The sequence below is a fragment of the Salmo trutta genome, chromosome 14 (genome assembly GCF_901001165.1).
Source record: "Salmo trutta chromosome 14, fSalTru1.1, whole genome shotgun sequence".
NCBI classification, from domain to species: Eukaryota; Metazoa; Chordata; class Actinopteri; order Salmoniformes; family Salmonidae; genus Salmo; species Salmo trutta.
In genome coordinates this window covers 55,926,264-55,946,125 of record NC_042970.1, presented here as the reverse complement: position 1 = coordinate 55,946,125, position 19,862 = coordinate 55,926,264, and the positions used below count along the sequence as shown (strand labels likewise).

Sequence of the window (19,862 nt, the reverse complement as noted above, 5' to 3'; positions counted from 1 at the left end):
GCAATGCACAAGCAATACTTTAGAAAATATAAACAATATAATTATAGAGATAGGCTCTTTCTGGCACGAAGACACAGACGCAAGTGTTTGGAGTTGGCCAAACGTAATTTAAATTGACTGGAAGAAGGTGCTCTGGTCAGATGAGACCAAAATTGAAAGTTTTGGTCAGATACAGCATCGGCATGTTTGGCGTCAAAACAGAGATGCATATAAGGAGAGGCACCTCAGACCCACGGTGAAATATGGTGATGGGTCAGTGATGTTTTGGGGCTGTTTTAATTCCAGAGGTCCAGGGGCACTGGTTAAGATTGATGGCATAATGAATTCCACCAAGTATCAGGCAATTTTGGCTGACAATCTGGTTGCCTCTGCCAGAAGGCTAAGACTTTGCTGTAGGTGGACTTTCCAACAAGACAATGACCCAAAACATACCTCAAGATCCACACAGAAATGGTTCTGTGACAACAAAATCAATTTTCTGCCATGGCCATCTCAGTCGCCGGACCTCAATCCAATCAAAAACCTATGGGCTGAGATGAAGAGGGCAGTTGATAAGTGTAAACCCAAGATTGTGAAGGATCTTGAAAGGATCAACATAGAGGAATGATCCAAAACCCCTCCAAATGTGTTCTTTAACCTTGTCAACCATTACAGGAAAAGACTCCATGATGTTATCCTTGACAGAGGTAGTTGCCCTAAGTACTAAATGAGGAGTGCCAATAATTATGAAACCTTGATTTTTGTGAAATGTATTTTGTATTAAATAATTGTATGATTTTGGTTGGTTCTATTGAAACATGAATTCTATTGAAACATGAAGCGCAGTATTTCTCACATGTTGGTATTTAGAGTTTCTCTCTATAATTATATTGTTTACATTTTTTTAAGTATTGTTTGTGCATAGTCAGTTAGGTGTGCCAGTAATTTTGGAGCCCACTGTATCACATAGTATTCCATATATAAATGAAGCTGTGTGAGGTGCACATGTACAGTACATAAACAGATGCATGCGCCATATATTTATGTGGATGCGCCATATATTTATGTGGATGCGCCATATATTTATGTGGATGCACCATATATTTATGTGGTGGTCACATGATATTGTTGTGATATTGTCACATTACGACCACACATATCAATATTCATTTTATATATCAATATTTTGCTAAGTCTTGCTAGGTGGATGGGTCTCCACAGAAGGTGTAAACGGTACAGCCAAATGGTTACTTGCATAGTAGCAATATCAGAAATAGATAGTGTCAAAATAAAATAATATACAGTATGTACAAGAACAATATCAATAACGATATCAGTGATAGACGAGGAAGTTATATGTGTAACCGGTGTGAAATGGCTAGTTAGTTAGCTAATAGCGTTTCAATCAGTGACGTCACTCGCTCTGAGACTTGAAGTAGGGTTTCCCCTTGCGTTGCAAGGGCCGCGGCTTTTGTGGCGCAATGGGTAATGATGCTTCGTGGGTGTCAGTTGTTGATGTGTGCAAGGGTCCCTGGTTCGGGCCCGGGTTGGGGCAAAGAGAGGGACGGAACCTACACAGTTACATATGCACACAATCAGGGGTAAAGTAGCAGGATAAAAAATAGTAGCAGCAACATATGGCGTGTGTGTTAGGAGAGAGTCATTTGAATAGAGGAACTGCAGACAGTGCTGATGACTAGTCCTTCCGAACCACGCATGAACAAGGGAATCTATATTCGGAGAGCCTGTTTCCTTGACTTTGGTGCAGGGCGTGTGATGTCCATAGCCTCTTCGTCGCAAAACTCCTTGATCTTCTCAAAAAGTTATGTTTGTCTAACTGTGTCCAGTCTTGTGGGGCTTGTACAGGCAGACCATCTATGGGAGGAAGGATGTCAGCGTTTCACTGTTGCTGAAACCTGGTCCCGACAGTCCGAATGCTCCTTGGTGACAACATCACCAGGCTCCAGAGCATCGAAGGTATAAAACAGGGAATAACAACAAAAATCCGAAGACATTACAACCCCGCACAACATCAATTCACCTCCCAAGTTTAGATAAGAAGAGCCTCATGCAATGCAATGAAAGTTATTTTCACCTGAAGTGCTGGTACTGCTTGATCTGTGGCAGCGGCCTGAAGGACGGAGTCAGGTGTTGTTGCCAGTCTTAGCTTTCCACCAGCACTGTACCATACTCCAGTCCAACCAGCTGTGGGATGTTGACCCCTGTCAGTGCTGTCCTTCACAACACCAACAATCTCTGACAAATTGTTCACTCTGGTCTTTCTGAAGCGCTACTTGATGAGGCTGAAGCACCAGTTGGGGGCAAACTTGGCTTAGATCATGTGCTAACAACACGGAGCTTTTTGGACATAAATGATGAGCTTTTTTGAACAAAACTACATTCGTTATGGACCTGGGATTCCTTGGAAGTGACATCTGATGAAGAGAATCAAAGGTAATGGATTATTTACATAGTATTTTCGATTTTAGATCTCTCCAACATGGCTGTTAGTCTGTATCGCAAAGCGTATTTTTCTGGGCGCAGTGCTCAGATTATTGCAAAGTGTGATTTCCCAGTAAGGTTCATTTTAAATCTGGCAAGTCGATTGCGTTCAAGAGATGTAAATCTATAATTCTTTGAATGACAATATAATATTTTACCAATGTTTTCTAATATTAATTAATTATTTTGTTGTGATGACTTGACTGCCGGTATTGGAGGGAAACGATTTCCTGAACATCAACGCCATAGTAAAACGCTGTTTTTAGATATAAATATGAACTTGATAGAACTAAAAATGCATGCATTGTCTAACATAATGTCCTAGGAGTGTCTTCTGATGGTGATTGTAAAAGGTTAGTGCATAATTTTAGCTGATTTTATGGTTTTGGTGACGCCTGTCTTTGAATCGACAATACATTACACACAGCTATTGTCAATGTACTCTCCTAACACAACCTAACTTTATGCTTTCCCCGTAAAACCTTTTTGAAATCGGACAACGTGGTTAGATTAAGGAGATGTTTATCTTTCAAAGGGTGTAAGTTAGTTGTATGTTTGAGAAATTTGAATTTTGACATTTATTTGGTTTCAAATTTGCCGCTCTTGAAATGCACCTGCTGTTGATAGGGTGCGCCACGCTAACGTCCCACATAGCCCCAAGAAGTTAACGTTAGCTAGCTAAAAAATGAACTATAATCCCAATCCATAGAGTAACGTTACTAGCAATAAAAAAACTATTGTCATAGCTAAAGTTAACCAAATAAGTTAGCTTCAATATTAACGTTAGCTAGCAAGCCGGCCATCTAACTCCAGCTGGCTAGCTAACAGCAAGGCTTAACTTGCAATGAAAACAACTTAATGACAAAATTAGAAATGTATAATATCTGAAACTGTAGCTAGATTCTTACCTGTATACACGGATGAAAGCTTCACAGCAGACTGAAACCCCTTTCATTAAATAAGACGTCCTGCGTCGTTTCTTTTTAGTTTGCACAGCCTTTTTGGCCCGTTGTGTTACACTGATTTCAAAACTCGGTCAACTTCTTCTGTGACAACAACACTGTTGATCGCCGTTTCTTCCCCATCACCGTCATCAGAAGACTCTACAATGTCTTCTTCAATAATTTTTTTAAATAAAATCAGGGATTTACTCATCATCTGATTCATTTTCAGAGTCAAAGAGAGTCATCATGGCACGATTGTCCTCCAGAAAGTAGTCCATCAAAACTTTTTCCCACTGACCTTTGTCGATAGCCTGAAACTCAGGGCAGCAATATTATTGAGTGCAGTAGCAACATATTTGCAGTTCTCCATGGCTAACATTATATATTTCGAAAAAACTGCAGTAGAAAGGCTTATCTACGCATAACGAGCAGTTTATTTTATAGACACAAGATGCTACACCGCAGAACAATCTGAAACTCATCTCTCGGCATGTCCAGCCCACTCATTGTCTCAACCAATCTTGGCTAGCTGGAATGTTCCTGTCTTTTTGTTTGGCTAAAACAACTGGGCTCTTAATTTAACAACTTCATTCGTATTTACAGATGGCATAACAGTTTTATCAAGGCATATGAAAGTTCACATGTTTGAGAAGGCATTTCTGCCAAAAAATATTTTTTACGTTCAAACGGCTCTCCTGTGAAGACTTGACTTGCGACATACGCCTAGTTTCCTGAATCGGGTCATATTTGGAATTTGGTATTTTATTAAAATCCCTATTAGCTGTTGCAAAAGCAGCAACTACTCTACCTGGGGTCCACACAAAACCTTAATAATGACAGAATACGGAACATTAATAGGCAAGAACAGCTCAAGGACAGAACTACATACATGATTGGTTGACGGTAGGTGGGGGTGTGAGGTCTTGTATAAACACAAACGCACTTCATTGACAACTTCCTTCACAACAGCTCTGCTCCACGAAGCGGCAAGGAGTATGAATGCTTGGACTTCTGTGGAGGCCGCATCGAAGTAAATGCTGTATGCCACTGCAGACATCGGATTGACCATGCAGAGCCATTAAAGCAAACGTTCACACAACATTAAACACAATGGAGAAACTGGAAACATGCTCCAAAAACAAAGACAACAAATAAAATGACAGTAAACTGGTAAAATAAAGACTTTACTCGAGTTAGTTCATTTAAGGAAATCAGTCAATTGAAATAAATTCATTAGGCTCTAATCTATGGATTTCACATGACTAGGAATACAGATATGCATCTGTTGGTCACAGATACCTTAAAAAAAGATTGGGGTGTGGATCACATAGATTTGATCAGGCTGTTGATTGTCGCTTGTGGAATGTTTTCCCACTCCTCATCAATGGCTGTGTCTTCCCTGTGGCTCAGTTGGTAGAGCATGGTGTTTGCAACGCCAGCATGGCGTGTGCAACGCCAGGGTTGTGGATTCGATTCCCACGGGGGGCCAGTACAATTTAAAAAAAAAAAAAAATATTATTATTATGAAATGTATGCATTCACTACTGTAAGTCGCTCTGGAGCGTCTGCTAAATGACTAAAATGTCAAAATGTAAATGTCTGTGTGAAGTTGCTGGATATTGGCGTGAACTGTAACACGCTGTTGTACACATCAATCCAGAGCATCCCAAACATGCCATTTAATCAGCTTCTTGATATGCCACACTTGTCAAGTGGATGGATTATCTGGGCGAAGGAGAAATGCTCACTAACAGGGATGTAAACAAATTTGTGCACACAATTTGAGCGAAATAAGCTTTTTTGTGTGCATGGAACAGTTCTGGAATGTTTTATTTCAGCTCATGAAACACGGCACTTACACAGTTACATGTGACGTTTATTTTTTTGTCCAGTAAACAGTGCATTCGGAAAGTAATCAGACCCCATGACTATTCCCACATTTTGTTATGTTACAGCTTTAATCTAAAATGGATTAAAAAAAATATTCTCAATCTACACACAATACCCTATAATGACAAAGCGAAAGCAGGTGTACATTTTTTTTCAAATGTAAAAAAAATAAATAAACAGAAATACCTTATTTACATAAGTACTCAGACCTTTTGCTATGAGACTCAAAATTGAGCTCAGGTGCATTCTGCTCCCATTGATCATCATTGAGATGTTTCTACAACTTGATTGTAGTCCACCTGTGGTAAATTCAATTTGTTGAACATGATTTGAGAAGGCACACACCTGTCTAGGTGTCTGGCAGGTCCCAGTGTCTGACAGTGCATGTCAGAGCAAAAACCATGCCATGAGGTCAAAGGAACTGTCCGTAGAGCGCCGAGACAGGACTGTGTTGAGGCACAGATCTGGGGAAGGGTACCAAAAAAATTATTTCAGCATTGAAGGCCCCCAAGTACACAGTGGCCTACATCATTCTTAAATGGAAGACGTTTGGAACCAACTAGACTCTTCCTAGAGCTGGCTGCCCGGCCAAACTGAGCAATCGGGGGAGAAGGGCCTTGGTCAGGGAGGTGACCAAGAACCTGATGGTCAGATGGAAGATCAGTAAAAGGCACATGACAGCCCACTTGGAGTTTGGCAAAAGGCACATAATATACTCAGACCATGAGGAACAAGATTCTCTGGTCTGATGAAACCAAGATTGAACTCTTTGGCCTGAATGCCAAGCGTCACGTCTGGAGGAAACCTGGCACTATCCCTACGGTGAAGCATGGTGGTGGCAGCATCATGCTGTGGTGATGTTCTTCAGTGGCAGGGATTGGGTGACTTGTCAGGATCGAGGGAAAGATGAACAGAGCAAAGTACAAAGAGATCCTTGATGACAACCTGCTCCAGAATGCTCAGGACCTCAGACTGGGGCGAATGTTCACCTTCCAACAGAACAGCAACCCTAAGCACACAGCCAAGTCGACACAGGAGTGGCTTCGGGACAAGTGGCTTCGGGACACTCAATGTCCTTGAGTGTCACAGCCCAAGCCTCGACTTGAACCCGGTCGAACATCTCTGGAGAGACCTGAAAAAAGCTGTGCAGCGACTATTCCCATCCAACCTGACAGAGCTTGAGAGGATCTACAGAGAAGAATGGGAGAAACTCCCAAAATACAGGTGTGCCAAACTTAACTGTCATACCCAAGAAGACCCGAGGCTGTAATCACTGCCAAAAGTGCTTCAACAAAGTACTGAGTAAAGGGTCTGCATATTTATTTTAAATGTGATATTTCATTTTTATAAATTTGCAAAAATGTCAGTATGAGGTATTGTGTGTAGATTGCTGAGGGGGGGAAAAAACTATTTAATTCATTTTAAAATAAGGCTGTAATGTAACAAAATGTGGAAAAAGTCAAGTGGTTTGAATACTTTCCAAATGCACTGTAAATTAATGGGAGAATATCTTGGGATTTACAGTAACTTCACTGATGAATATATATTTCAAGGGGCATTGATAACATTGACCAACCTGGTCTTAGAGCATTTTGTATTATTCTGTATGTTAATCAGAGACACCCCATTTAGTATGGTATGTTACGAATTACAATTTGTAATATCTATTATGAATTTGCACAACGTACACTATGTTACATATTTGCAAAATGTATGTTACAAATGTCATCATCTAGGTGGCCAACTTTAGCTTGGCTAGGGGTTAGGGTTAGATTTAGGGGAAGGGCTAGCTAAAAAGGGTTAAGGTTCGGGTTAGGGTTAGCTAAAAGGTTTAAGGTTAGGGGAAGGGTGAGCTAACATGCTAAGTAGTTGCAAAGTAGCTAAAAGGCTGTAAGTAGTTGAAACGTTGCTAATTATCTAAAATGCTAAAGTTGTCCATGATGAGATTCAAACTTGTAACCTTTGGGTTGCTAGATGTTCACATTATACGCCCACCCATCCTACTTTAGTTTTTGCCTTAAATAACCATCTGTCTTATGTAACCAAACCAAACATAACATACAGTGGGGCAAAAAAGTATTTATTCAGCCACCAATTGTGTAAGTTCTCCCACTTAAAAAGATGAGAGAGGCCTGTAATTGTCATCATAGGTACACTTCAACTATGACAGACAAAATGAGAAAAAAAAATCCAGAAAATCACATTGTAGGATTTTTAATGAATTTATTTACAAATTATGGTGGAAAATAAGTATTTGGTCAATAACAAAAGTTTATCTCAATACTTTGTTATATACCGTTTGTTGGCAATGACACAGGTCAAACGTTTTCTGTAAGTCTTCACAAGGTTTTCACACAGTGTTGCTGGTATTTTGGCCCATTCCTCCATGCAGATCTCCTCTAGAGCAGTGATGTTTTGGGGCTGTCGCTGGGCAACACAGACTTTCAACTCCCTCCAAAGATTTTCTATGGGGTTGAGATCTGGAGACTGGCTAGGCCACTCCAGGACCTTGAAATGCTTCTTACGAAGCCACTCCTTCGTTGCCCGGGCGGTGTGTTTGGGATCATTGTCATGCTGAACGACCCAGCCACGTTTCATCTTCAATGCCCTTGCTGATGGAAGGAGGTTTTCACTCAAAATCTCATTATACATGGCCCCATTCATTCTTTCCTTTACACGTATCAGTCGTCCTGGTCCCTTTGCAGAAAAACAGCCCCAAAGCATGATGTTTCCACCCCCATGCTTCACAGTAGGTATGGTGTTCTTTGGATGCAACTCAGCATTCTTTGTCCTCCAAACACGACGAGTTGAGTTTTTACCAAAAAGTTCTATTTTGGTTTCATCGGACCGTATGACATTCTCCCAATCCTCTAATGGATCATCCAAATGCTCTCTAGCAAACTTCAGACGGGCCTGGACATGTACTGGCTTAAGCAGGGGGGCCTTGTCAGCAGCATACCACCCTGCATCCAACTGCTGGCTTGCTTCTGATGCTAAGCAGGGTTGGTCCTGGTCAGTCCCTGGATGAGGGACCAGATGCTGCTGGAAGTGGTATTGGAGGGCCAGTAGGAGGCACTCTTTCCTCTGGTCTAAAAAAATATCCCAATGCCCCAGGGCACCCTACACACTGCCCTGTGTAGGGTGCCGTCTTTCAGATGGGACGTTAAACGGGTGTCCTGACTCTCTGAGGTCATTAAAGATCCCATTGCACTTATCGTAAGAGTAGGGGTGTTAACCCCGGTGTCCTGGCTAAATTCCCAATCTGGCACTCATACCATCACGGCTGTCTAATCATCCCCAGCTTACAATTGGCTCATTCATCCCCCTCCTCTCCCCTGAAACTATTCCCCAGGTCGTTGCTGTAAATGAGAATGTGTTCTCAGTCAACTTACCTGGTAAAATAACGGTAAAATAAAAATAAAATGTCTGGCACTGCAGGATTTGAGTCCCTGGCGGCGTAGTGTGTTACTGATGGTAGACTTTGGTCCCAGCTCTCTGCAGGTCATTCACTAGGTCCCCCCGTGTGCTTCTGGGATTTTTGCTCACCGTTCTTGTGATCATTTTGACCCCACAGGGTGAGATCTTGCGTGGAGCCCCAGATCGAGGGAGATTATCAGTGGTCTTGTATGTCTTCCATTTCCTAATAATTGCTCCCACAGTTGATTTCTTCAAACCAAGCTGCTTACCTATTGCAGATTCAGTCTTCCCAGCCTGGTGCAGGTCTACAATTTTGTTTCTGGTGTCCTTTGACAGCTCTTTGGTCTTGGCCATAGTGGAGTTTGGAGTGTGACTGTTTGAGGTTGTGGACAAGTGTCTTTTATACTGATAACAAGTTCAAACAGGTGCCATTAATACAGGTAACGAGTGGAGGACAGAGGAGCCTCTAACCTGTTTGGGCTAGGGGGCAGTATTGAGAATTTTTGCAAAAATATGTGCCCATTTTTAACTGCCTCCTACACCAACTCAGAAGCTAGAATATGCATATTATTATCCAGGTTTGGATAGAAAACACCCTAAAGTTTCTAAAACTGTTTGAATGGTGTCTGTGAGTATAACAGAACTCCTATGGCAGGCAAAAACCTGACAAGGTTTCATGCAGGAAGTGGCCTGTCTGACAAGGAGTCGTGCGTCTTGCATCTGTTTATTGAAAAGTAAGGATCTTAGCTGTAACGTGACAATTCCCAGGGCTCCAATAGGCTCTCAGAACCCGGGAAAAACCTGAAGGATGACGAGGCGGCCTCTGGCTGAAACAGATTATCGCCTTTGGTAAGTGGCCGATCAGAGGACCATTGAATGAGGCGCATGAACAATTCGCCCCCGTGGAGAAATTTCACTCGGCTGTTTAGGCTCATTGCAGATTCCCGGTCGGAATATTATCGCTTTTCTACGAGATAAATTGCATAAAAATTGGTTTTAAACAGTGGTTGACATGCTTCGAAGTACGGTAATGGAATATTTTGACATTTTTTGTCACGCCATGCACCATGCGCAAGACCGTGATGTAGCATTCTGATAGTGTCTAGAACTCATGAACAAAACGTCGCTGTTTGGATATAACGATGGATTATTTGGGACCAAACCTACATTTGTTATTGAAGAAGAAGTCCTGGGACTGCATTCTGACGAAGAACAAGAAAGGTAAGAACATTTTTCTTATAGTAAATGTGATTTTGGTGAAGGCTGAACTGGGTGGGTGTCTAAATAGCTAGCCCGTGATGCCGGGCTATGTACTTAGAATATTGCAAAATGTGCTTCATCCGAAAAGCTATTTTAAAATCGGACATATCGAGTGCATAGAGGAGTTCTGTATCTATAATTCTTAAAATAATTGTTATGCTTTTTGTGAACGTTTATCGTGAGTAATTTAGCAAACTGTTAGTAAATTCCCCGGAAGTTTGCGGGGGGTATGCTTTTTCTGAACGTCACATGCTAATGTAAAAAGCTGGTTTTTGATATAAATATGAACTTGATTGAACAGACATGCATGTATTGTATAACATAATGTCCTAGGTGTGTCATCTGATGAAGATCATAAAAGGTTAGTGCTGCATTTAGCTGTGGTTTGGGTTTATGTGACATGATATGCTAGCTTGAAAAATGGGTGTCTGATTATTTCTGGCTGGGCACTTTCCTGACATAATCTAATGTTTTGCTTTCGTTGTAAAGCCTTTTTGAAATCGGACAGTGTGGTTAGATTAATGAGATTCTTGTCTTTAAATAGCTGTAAAATAGTCATATGTTTGAGAAATTGAAGTAATAGTATTTCAAACGATTCAAAAATCGCGCCACTGGATTGAAGTGGCTGTTACGTAGGTGGGACGAATTCGTCCCACATGCGCCAGAGAGGTTAAAGAAGAAGTTACAGGTCTGTGAGAGCCAGAAATCTTGCTTGTTTGTAGGTGACCAAATACTTATTTTCCACCATCATTTGCAAATAAATTCATTAAAAAACCTACAATGTGATTTTCTGGATGTTTTTTTCTCATTTTGTCTGTCATAGTTGACGTGTACCTATGATGGAAATTACAGGCCTCTCTCATCTTTTTAAGTGGGAGAACTTGCACAATTGGTGGCTGACTAAATACTTTTTTGCCCCACTGTATCATACTCATTTGAGTGTCCCAGATTTACTTTTACTATGTTACGTCTAGTCGATGAGACCAGGCTGCATTGACAAACATTGACACAATGAAACAAATAGTGTGCACAAAATTTTGGGAGTCAGTGCGCAACAGTGGAGAGAGATGTTCCTATAGCGCATCTTCACCACACCCCCCTCCCTTTATTCTAGTCTCGACATTTAGAATTATGCTCAAGACACATTCCTCACACATAAGCAGTAACCTCATAAACATTGTCAGGATGTAGCAGTGGTCATTTTCCTTTCAACTGATATCACTACGGTTCAGTATTTCTAACCACCCCCCTTAAACACACACACTACTCAAACTAATGGACAGCAAGGCAGAATGGCTCATTCCAAATGAGCACTTAGTTTGTGATACATGTTGACCAACATGGCATGTCCATTTGGTGAATGTACATTGATGAAGCCATTAAAGGAACATCATAGCAGTTGCCCTGAGGCAGATGAAAACTTTTACCAGGCCCTAAACACTGTCCACTAACCTTTTGGCAATGCGGGGGGCACAAACTTCCCCGCATGTGCCTTTGGTGAAGCAGGTAAAGGAGCATTCGCTTCTGAGTGACAGTGAGGGTTTTGCATAGGCTCTTTGTTGCCCCGAACATAAAATAACATTATTAACCCGTTCCCATGGTTTTAAAATAACGTTCCTGTTCCAGAACAGATTAGATCACTTTAGTTTCAGGTTCGGGATCTGTTCCTCAAATGTTTTCGTTCTTTTCCAGTTTTCGGTTCTGTTCCCTGAACCGCTTCCAACCCTTGATACACACACATTAAAGGTCACATACAGACACAGTTGCACACACACATACAGTCAAACAAATTCACACACTTGCACACACACACACATAGTCTCTCTTATACATACAGTACACACAGAAACAGTAAGACACACACATAGTCTCTCTCATACACACGCACAGGGTTGATCTGATTAGCTGTCATTTTATCAAATGAAGTGTGTCTTTCTTCCACATGCTCCCTACGCTACCCACTGGGCTAAGAATTATTACGGAAAATTGCTCCCACCTAACCCCCCCATCCCCCTTTCCCAGAGAAGCCTCTTCTTCCTGCACATTTTTAACATCTCAATTATCATTATCTTTGATTTGCGCTTGAGCCCCCAAGGAGTATTAATTAGAGAGACACTCGTTTTTTTTTCACCCTCTGGTAACGTGTAGGATTTATCGTCTCATCCTGAGTAGTGACTTCAGTGAATAAGGAGAAGTACTGGCAGAGAGTGAGGCAGCTTCCCAAATGGCACCCTATTCCCTATATCAGGGCTCTCCATCCCTGTTCCTGGAGAGCTACCCTCCTATAGGTTTTCACTCCAACCCCAGTTGAAACTATCCTGATTCAGCTTATCAACCAGCTAATTATTAGAATCAAGTGGGCTAGATTAGGGTTGGAATTAAAACCTACAGAACGGTTTTGGAGAGCCCTGCCACACATAGTGCACTACTTTTAACTAGACCCTTATGGGCCCTGGTCAAAATTAGTGCACTATATAGGGAATAGGCTATCATTTGGGATGCAGACGGAGAGACTGGGGGAATCAGGAAGTGTGACCTGAAGCCGACTGGGCGAAAGAAGATGGTGGGCCTTATGGAGACAGGTGATACACAGTGAACTCATTGACGGTTGCAAGGGAAAATCCATTTGGTTCCGGTTTTCCGCATTTTGTGGTGGCACTTGATGGATTCGATAACCTACACATAGATAATGGGAATGTAAAGTAGGTGCCATCATCAAAGGGTCAAAAAGGAACCCAATGTACAGCATTGAAAGATTAGCAGTAAAAATCCACACACTATCCTTAAACTAGGAGTATAGCTCTTCCATTCTTCGCTAGTTCGAAGGAACCCAGGAAGAGTACGGTAGCAGTCGCTAAGGCGTCAGCTAATGGGGACCCAAATGGGGACCCAAATAAGCACATCAACACAATAGAACAACAACAGATACACAGTACAGACACAGAAACCACATTGTTCCACTCACCAGCACACTTGGTCCGGGTGATGAGCGGAGGTCCTGGAGGTCCTGTGCCCCCCTCGCCGGGCCGGGTCAGCAAAACCTTGATCTCGTACTCCACGTCGGGGTCCAAATGCCAAAGCTTGTAGGTAGGTGCGTCCACGATGTGGGTCTCGGCCCAGTTGCCTGTGGTGGTGCGGTACTCCACCTCCTTCAGGATGATGGGGCCGTCCCCGATGATAGAGTTGGCGTTGGGCTTGATCCACAGGTAGGTAGCACCCACCGCCAGGAGCTCCGGAGGGGCTATAGGTGTGGGGGGAGCTGAGGGGGCAGAGAGAGAGAGAGAGAGAGGGAGAAGACCATGGACATTAGAATATAGGCCTAGGTCAGTGATTTCCAAACTGATGTGGTTACATGGTTAAGGTCACTGGATTGTGTGTGGGAAAAGTTTGGAAACCCTTGGGATAAGATGAATGAATTGGCAGCATTATTTGTTCAGTTATGAAGGAATGCCATGGAACATTTAAACTGGTTAATCAAACATTTATTCACAAAATTAAATTAAAACCAAGCAGACTTGAGTAGGACCCACCCTTCTGCAAGAGCTAAATCGTAACCAAACTAAACTGATTGCCTGCGGGAGCATCACATCCAGTAAGGTTAAGTGCCTCACCCTTTCCTATATCCTTTTCTGCATGCTACCCTGCTCTCCACTCAACCAGCGCAGCCCTGATGCCCTGTGACACTATCCACAGGAGACGGCAAGGGCTTCCAGTGCATTGACCGGTTCCGTTTCTCTCCTTCCCTCCTCTCGACAGGGGGGAAAGAGAAAGGAGAGAGAGACAGACAGACAGTGAAAGAGAGAGAGGGAAACAGAGGAGGAGGAGAGAGAGAGACATACATACAGAAACAGAAAGACAGAGAGGGAAACAGAGAAGGAGAGAGAGAGGAGTAAAGTAGAGGAGTGGGTAATAATCCTCGTCTAAGCATGGGAGACCGCCCATGAAGGTACCCAGCCATGCGTAGCAGTGGCCGACCCAGTCCCCTATTAGAGGGTGTTGCTCAGTGTGTGTTCCCATGTAATCAACTAAGCCAGATTACCAGGCCACATTTAGCTCCTCTGTGGTTGGAGAGAGGGTAAACTGGAGCCGGAGACTGAAGAAGCTGCGGCTGTCTTGAGGTGATACTCAGGGAGAGTTTACTCTATGACTAAAAATGAATTAGGTAATACTTGATTTGAAATGTACAGTGTCCATATAAGGACACCCTCAGAGTTGCCTAAGGCTGTCCTAATATAGACACTGTAGATGTGAAGGTTAAGAAAGTCCACATAGAGGTTTAGAACTAGGGTTAGGAGTTTTCCCCTGACTATGTGACTCTCTGGGCTCTCGTTATAATGATCAATGAACGTTAATACCCCCTCTTACGTAGGGTGACAGAGAGCGTTCAAACGTCCTAACAATAATGCTATCATCATGCAGTTTAAATCTCCTGTTGTAATCAATCCTGACCTATTAGGGAAAAGTATTTTGTTAATGTTTGCCAGTGAGTTATGAAAGAATAATGGTCCACACTCTTAAGCAAAGTCTGGTTTTAAGAGCAGCGTCTCTCAAACTTTTTCGGAGGCACATTACAATATGCATTGTGCTTGCATTCTTGAGAGTAAATGCTTCATCCATCATCGGGCTGCTCTTCATCTCGGGGAAGTGGTATCTCCGGAAGGTGCAGAATGATTATAAAGCATTGCTTTCCCCCCCTTCCATTAATAAATGTGCAATACTTAATATCATTTGGTACGAGCATAGACCCGTGTCAGCACAAACTATCAGCAGCCTTCTCAACACCACTTCTCATTGGCTGGGGATATTTGAACACCGCCGCGGCATGGCCCACCAAAGAAGCATATATGTTCGAGACTGAGTGATTTCTGAGGAAAATGTGCCATCCAGGTAAACCATCATTGCGAATGGGAGAGTGAACAGGAAACGGGTGAGGCAACGTTTACAGGCATGGTAAGAGCAAATATGGCACACGGTGTCGTTATGCTTTGATTGTGCATGCGAACGTATATGTTCAAATAAAAGTAGACGGATAGGTACATGAGTAAAAGGCAAAAAATCCCACTTAGAAATGAGTAAATTATTTTGATATAGTATCAAGGCGTGATTTAGCCAAAGTTGAAATAACCCAGGCTTTAAGTGTCAGTGAACAAATACAAAAAGATGACAAAAGCTAAAATCAAAAGCCTGGCTTTGCCCTTTTTTCCCCTCGCTGTGTTTTAAATGCATTCATATTTAGCAGTTTGCCTCATGTATCTCCACAGGAAGAAAGCTGAGAGCACTCAATCACTCCCCCCTCCCCCCTCCGTCTCACTCTCTCATCCGCTCATGCAAAGAGGAAAGAACCATCTACCACCCTGAGACACACAACCTGGGAGCAATGATCTCATAGAGGGGATTGGGTCTGTGAGAGCACACACAATCTTACTCACAAAAATCACATACATAAATTTACTCACTTCATCACTCACACACACATACAGTAAATTCTCTATCACTCACACACACACACACACACACACACACACACACACACACACACACACACACACACACACACACACACACACACACACACACACACACACACACACACACACACACACACACACACACAATCTCTATCCAACACACACACACCCTCTCTGTTTGACGCGCTTCCTCCTTCCATCTGATTACTAATCAGAGACGGCGGTCTCTGGGCCTTGTACCGCAAGGCGATGAGTGAATAATTGCCCCTATTCTCGACAGCTGCCGTCCCTCCGAGTCATACTCACAGGAGGCCTGGGACTACCATTACCACCACCATCATCAGCACCAGCAGTGGACCCTAACGCAGATGCTGGCTGCCAAAATGGAAATAAGTCCCAGACTTTATTGTGCATTATCCTCTATGATTTTATTCATGTACAGTGCATTCAGAAAGAATTAAGACCCATTCCCTTTTTCAAAATGTTGTTATGGTACAGCCCTATTCTAAAATGGATGAAACAAATCAAACAGCTCACCAATCTACACACAATACCCCATAATAATAAAGCAAAACCAGGTTTTTAGAAATGTATGCACATTTATTAAAAATAAAAAACAGAAATACCCCAGTTATGTAAGGTATTCAGACCCTTTGCTATGAGACTCGAAATTGAGCTCAGGTGCATCCTGTTTCCATTGATCATCCTTGAGATGTTTCTACAACTTGATTGGATTCCACATGTCATAAATTCAATTGATTGGACATGATTTGGAAAGGCACATACCTGTCTATATAAGGTCCCAAAAGTGACAGTGCATGTCAGAGCAAAAACCAAGCCAAGAGGTTGAAGGAATTGTCCGTAGAGCGCCGAGACAGGATCGTGTCGAGGCACAGATCTGGGGAAGAGAATCAAAATATTTCTGCAGCATTGAAGGTCCCCAAGAAAACAGTGGCCTCCATCATTCTTAAGTAGAAGTTTGGAACCACCAAGACTCTCCTAGAGCTGGCAGCCTTGCCAAACTGAGCAATCGGGGGAGAAGGGCCTTGGTCAGGGAGGTGGCCAAGAACCCAATAGTCAGTCTGACAGAACTACAGAACTACAGATGGGAGAACCTTCCAGAAGGATAACCATCTCTGCAGCACTCCACCAATGAGGCCTTTATGGTAGAGTGGCCAGACGGAAGCCACTGCTCAGTGAAACGCACATGACAGCCCTCTTGGAGTTTGCCAAAGGGCAACCCAAGCACTCTCAGATCATGAGAAACAAGATTCTCTGGTCTCATGGAACCAAGATTGAACTCTTTGGCCTGAATGCCAAGCGTCACATCTGGAGGAAACCTGGAATCATCCCTACAGTGAAGCATGTTGGTGGCAGCAGCATCATGCTGTGGGGATGATTTTCAGCTGCAGGAACTGGGAGACTAGTCAGGATCGAGGGAAAGATGAATGGAGCAAAGTACAGAGAGATCCTTGATGAAAACCTCCTCCAGAGCACTCAGGGCTTCAGACTGGAGGCGAAGGTTCACCTTCGGACAATGGACAATGACCCTAAGGACAGAGTCAAGACAACGCAGGAGTGGCTTCGGACGAACCCGATCAAGCATCTCTGGAGAGACCTGAAAATAGCTGTGCAGCAACACTCCCCATCCAACCTTACAGTGCTTGAGAGGATCTGCAGAGAAGAATGGGTGAAACTCTCCAAGTACAGGTGTGCCAAGTTTGTAGCGTCATACCCAAGAAGACTCGCGGCTGTAATCGCTGCCAAAGGTGCTTCAAGAAAGTACTGAGTAAAGGGTATGAATACTTATGTAAATGTTGTATTGACGTTTTTTTAAATGTATATTTGCAAAAAATATGGGGTATTGTGTATAGATTGATGAGGGAAAAAAACGATTTAATATATTTTAGTATAAGGCTGTAACGTAACAAAATGTGGAAAAAGTCAAGGGGTCTGAATACACTGTACATGCATGTCTTTTTCAAGTTTGTGTGATTGTTTTAAAATGGTTAAATTAATAAACTAAAAAGCATCCCAAAAGGCATCCTATTGGCACCCCAAATGGCCTATAAGGACTCTGGTCAAAAGTAGTGCACTTTGTAGAAAAAAGGTTGCCAATTGGGACGCAAATGCTGCTTCTTGGGGGAGGGAGCGACAACAATCTAGACAACAATTTAGATATCAGTGCTCTTGTATCTGGTCTTGTACCTGGCCTTGTGTTTTTATTCATTTTGTAGGTTATGTTTTGGGCATATCAGGGTTGTATGAGGTGAGTGAGAGTTGAAATAATAAGAGTAGAGAAAGTAATTTGATCAAAAAGCTTAAATTTGAATATTGGGGCTCATTGTCTGAAGTCTGGAAGGTGTAATGGTATTCTGCATGCTCACTTTACCCCAAACATTACCCGTGTTACTGTGCCTCCAGGACCCAACTGTATCTCTGCATCTCCATGTGATATGTCCTGTAATAACTGTCCAACAGACATAAGAATGTGTAGGGCACAGAGATATGACCTGAATTTACAACAACTTCACCAATCTCAGGGAGCCAAAGAAAGAAAAGATGCAGATGACAAAAGATGTCATCTTGAACTCAAGGAGGCTTTTTATTCCTAAGAAGGAAAATCCTCAGGATATAGAGTAAGAGGAACACTTGAAAGTAGTGTTTCCCCTTTGAAATAACAAAACATGTGGAGAGTGGGAGGAAGACAGAGAGACGAAACGGCCGTGTGACTGTTGTAGTCGATCAACGCAACAAGTCAGGTGTTGCATGCTGTCAGGCCAAATGCCCTTATCGTAGGCACTCTGCTAAATGGGGTTCACTGCCATTTCCTGGTGTTGATAGTTTTGTAGTGTGAGCTAGCCACACCGTGGCTATCAGTGCGTGCTTTGGCGCATGCAGGGCGAGACCAGGGCCCTGTAATTTCCCCTAGTCTTTATCACCTGGCACTCCGTGGGGAGTTTTTAAATCGGGGGACAATCACACGGTATCAGATCAGGCCCTAGTGGGCACAGGAGGGAAGATAGCTGGAAATGGGGAGGAAAAAGTATAACGGAAAAAGGGAATTTGTAGCTGTGAGACATCCATTACCTAAAACTGTTTTTACCTTGCACTCGCAAAAAAAAGAAAGAGAGAGAGAGAGAGAGAGAGAGAGGGAGGGAGTGATGGAGAAAAGTGAGGAGATGCGAGCTGAAACGTCATTAGCCCAAACTACCAGCTTCCTAGGTCCCAGCATCATTATCAGCACAAACCTATTTCTCAGCTCCCTGAATTCAGCAGAGGCACACCGATAGCCCCAAATGCTTTCATGTGCAGTGCACTGAAGGGAACGCCACGCCACCCCACCCAGGAGTGGGCCCTCGGAGCGTTCTGCTGATTAAATCAATTTATTTCATGATTTTTTTCAGGGACCGGCTCCCTCCACCTTTATTGAGAGCTGATAACATCTTGAGGATCTGAGCAGGAGTCATTTAAGGTTGTGTAACAACACGCCATTAGGAATCGTAATATCTTTCGTATATCTCTCTAGTATTGGCATGTTTTGCACTGGTATCATAGTATACCTCGAGGCCCATCTTTTCCTAGCATTGCTTTGAATGTATTAAATACATTTTATTTATACATTATATATCAGTAGTGCTACAATTTGACCTATGTGGAAGACACATGGAGTCTTATCTCTATTCTAGGGTCATTGGATATGTATTTGGGGGACCACATTGTATTGTATATATAGCTCCCCTCGGCTAATGTATTCTCTGCCTTTGTTGCCTGTGCCTGTGATGTTACTTTCCAGTGCATTCCCACAAAGAATGCTTTAATCAAAAGGCAAGGTAACACAAAGGCCAGGGTGAAAAATATATCTGAGTGAGGATATAGTGAGTGAGTGAGTGAGTGAGTGAGTGAGTGAGTGAGTGAGTGAGTGAGTGAGTGAGTGAGTGAGTGAGTGAGTGAGAGAGTGAGAGAGTGAGAGAGAGAGAGAGAGAGAGAGAGAGAGAGAGAGTGTGAGTGAGTGAGTGAGTGAGTGAGTGAGTGAGTGAGTGGGGGGGATGAATTTCCTTGAACGCAAAAGGAGTGAGGCCCAGGTAGAGAGCCAATGAAAGACGTATCCCAGGGGGAGATGTCTCCCCCACAGGAGCCATAGTATTGAAACCTCGATCCCCACTGCTCAAAGAAAACAGCGCTGTGGACACCTGGGCCTGCAATTCCAACTCCAAAAACGCAGACACACACAGACACACTCCAAACCCATCTCTGTTCACTTTATGACACATCCACATAAAGTCCCACATACACTCTCTGATCCCAGAAGAAAAAGAAGAGAGACGTACTCCCTCTTGGCATAGGGGTGAAAATATAGCAGATACTATTCAAATATACTGTATACAGTGGTTCGTCCTTT

At 42.9% G+C, this 19,862-nt stretch overlaps 1 protein-coding gene across 14 annotated transcripts in view; it reads right to left on the bottom strand.

The window, feature by feature from the left end:
- Window positions 1-19,862, bottom strand: part of ptprt (protein tyrosine phosphatase receptor type T) — a 515,339-nt gene that overhangs the window by 246,249 nt on the left and 249,228 nt on the right. For all 14 annotated transcript variants that reach the window (XM_029776440.1, XM_029776442.1, XM_029776445.1 and 11 more), the window contains exon 7: window positions 12,958-13,251. In XM_029776440.1, coding sequence (XP_029632300.1) covers window positions 12,958-13,251 — 294 coding nt within the window. The remainder of the gene's footprint in view (window positions 1-12,957; window positions 13,252-19,862) is intronic.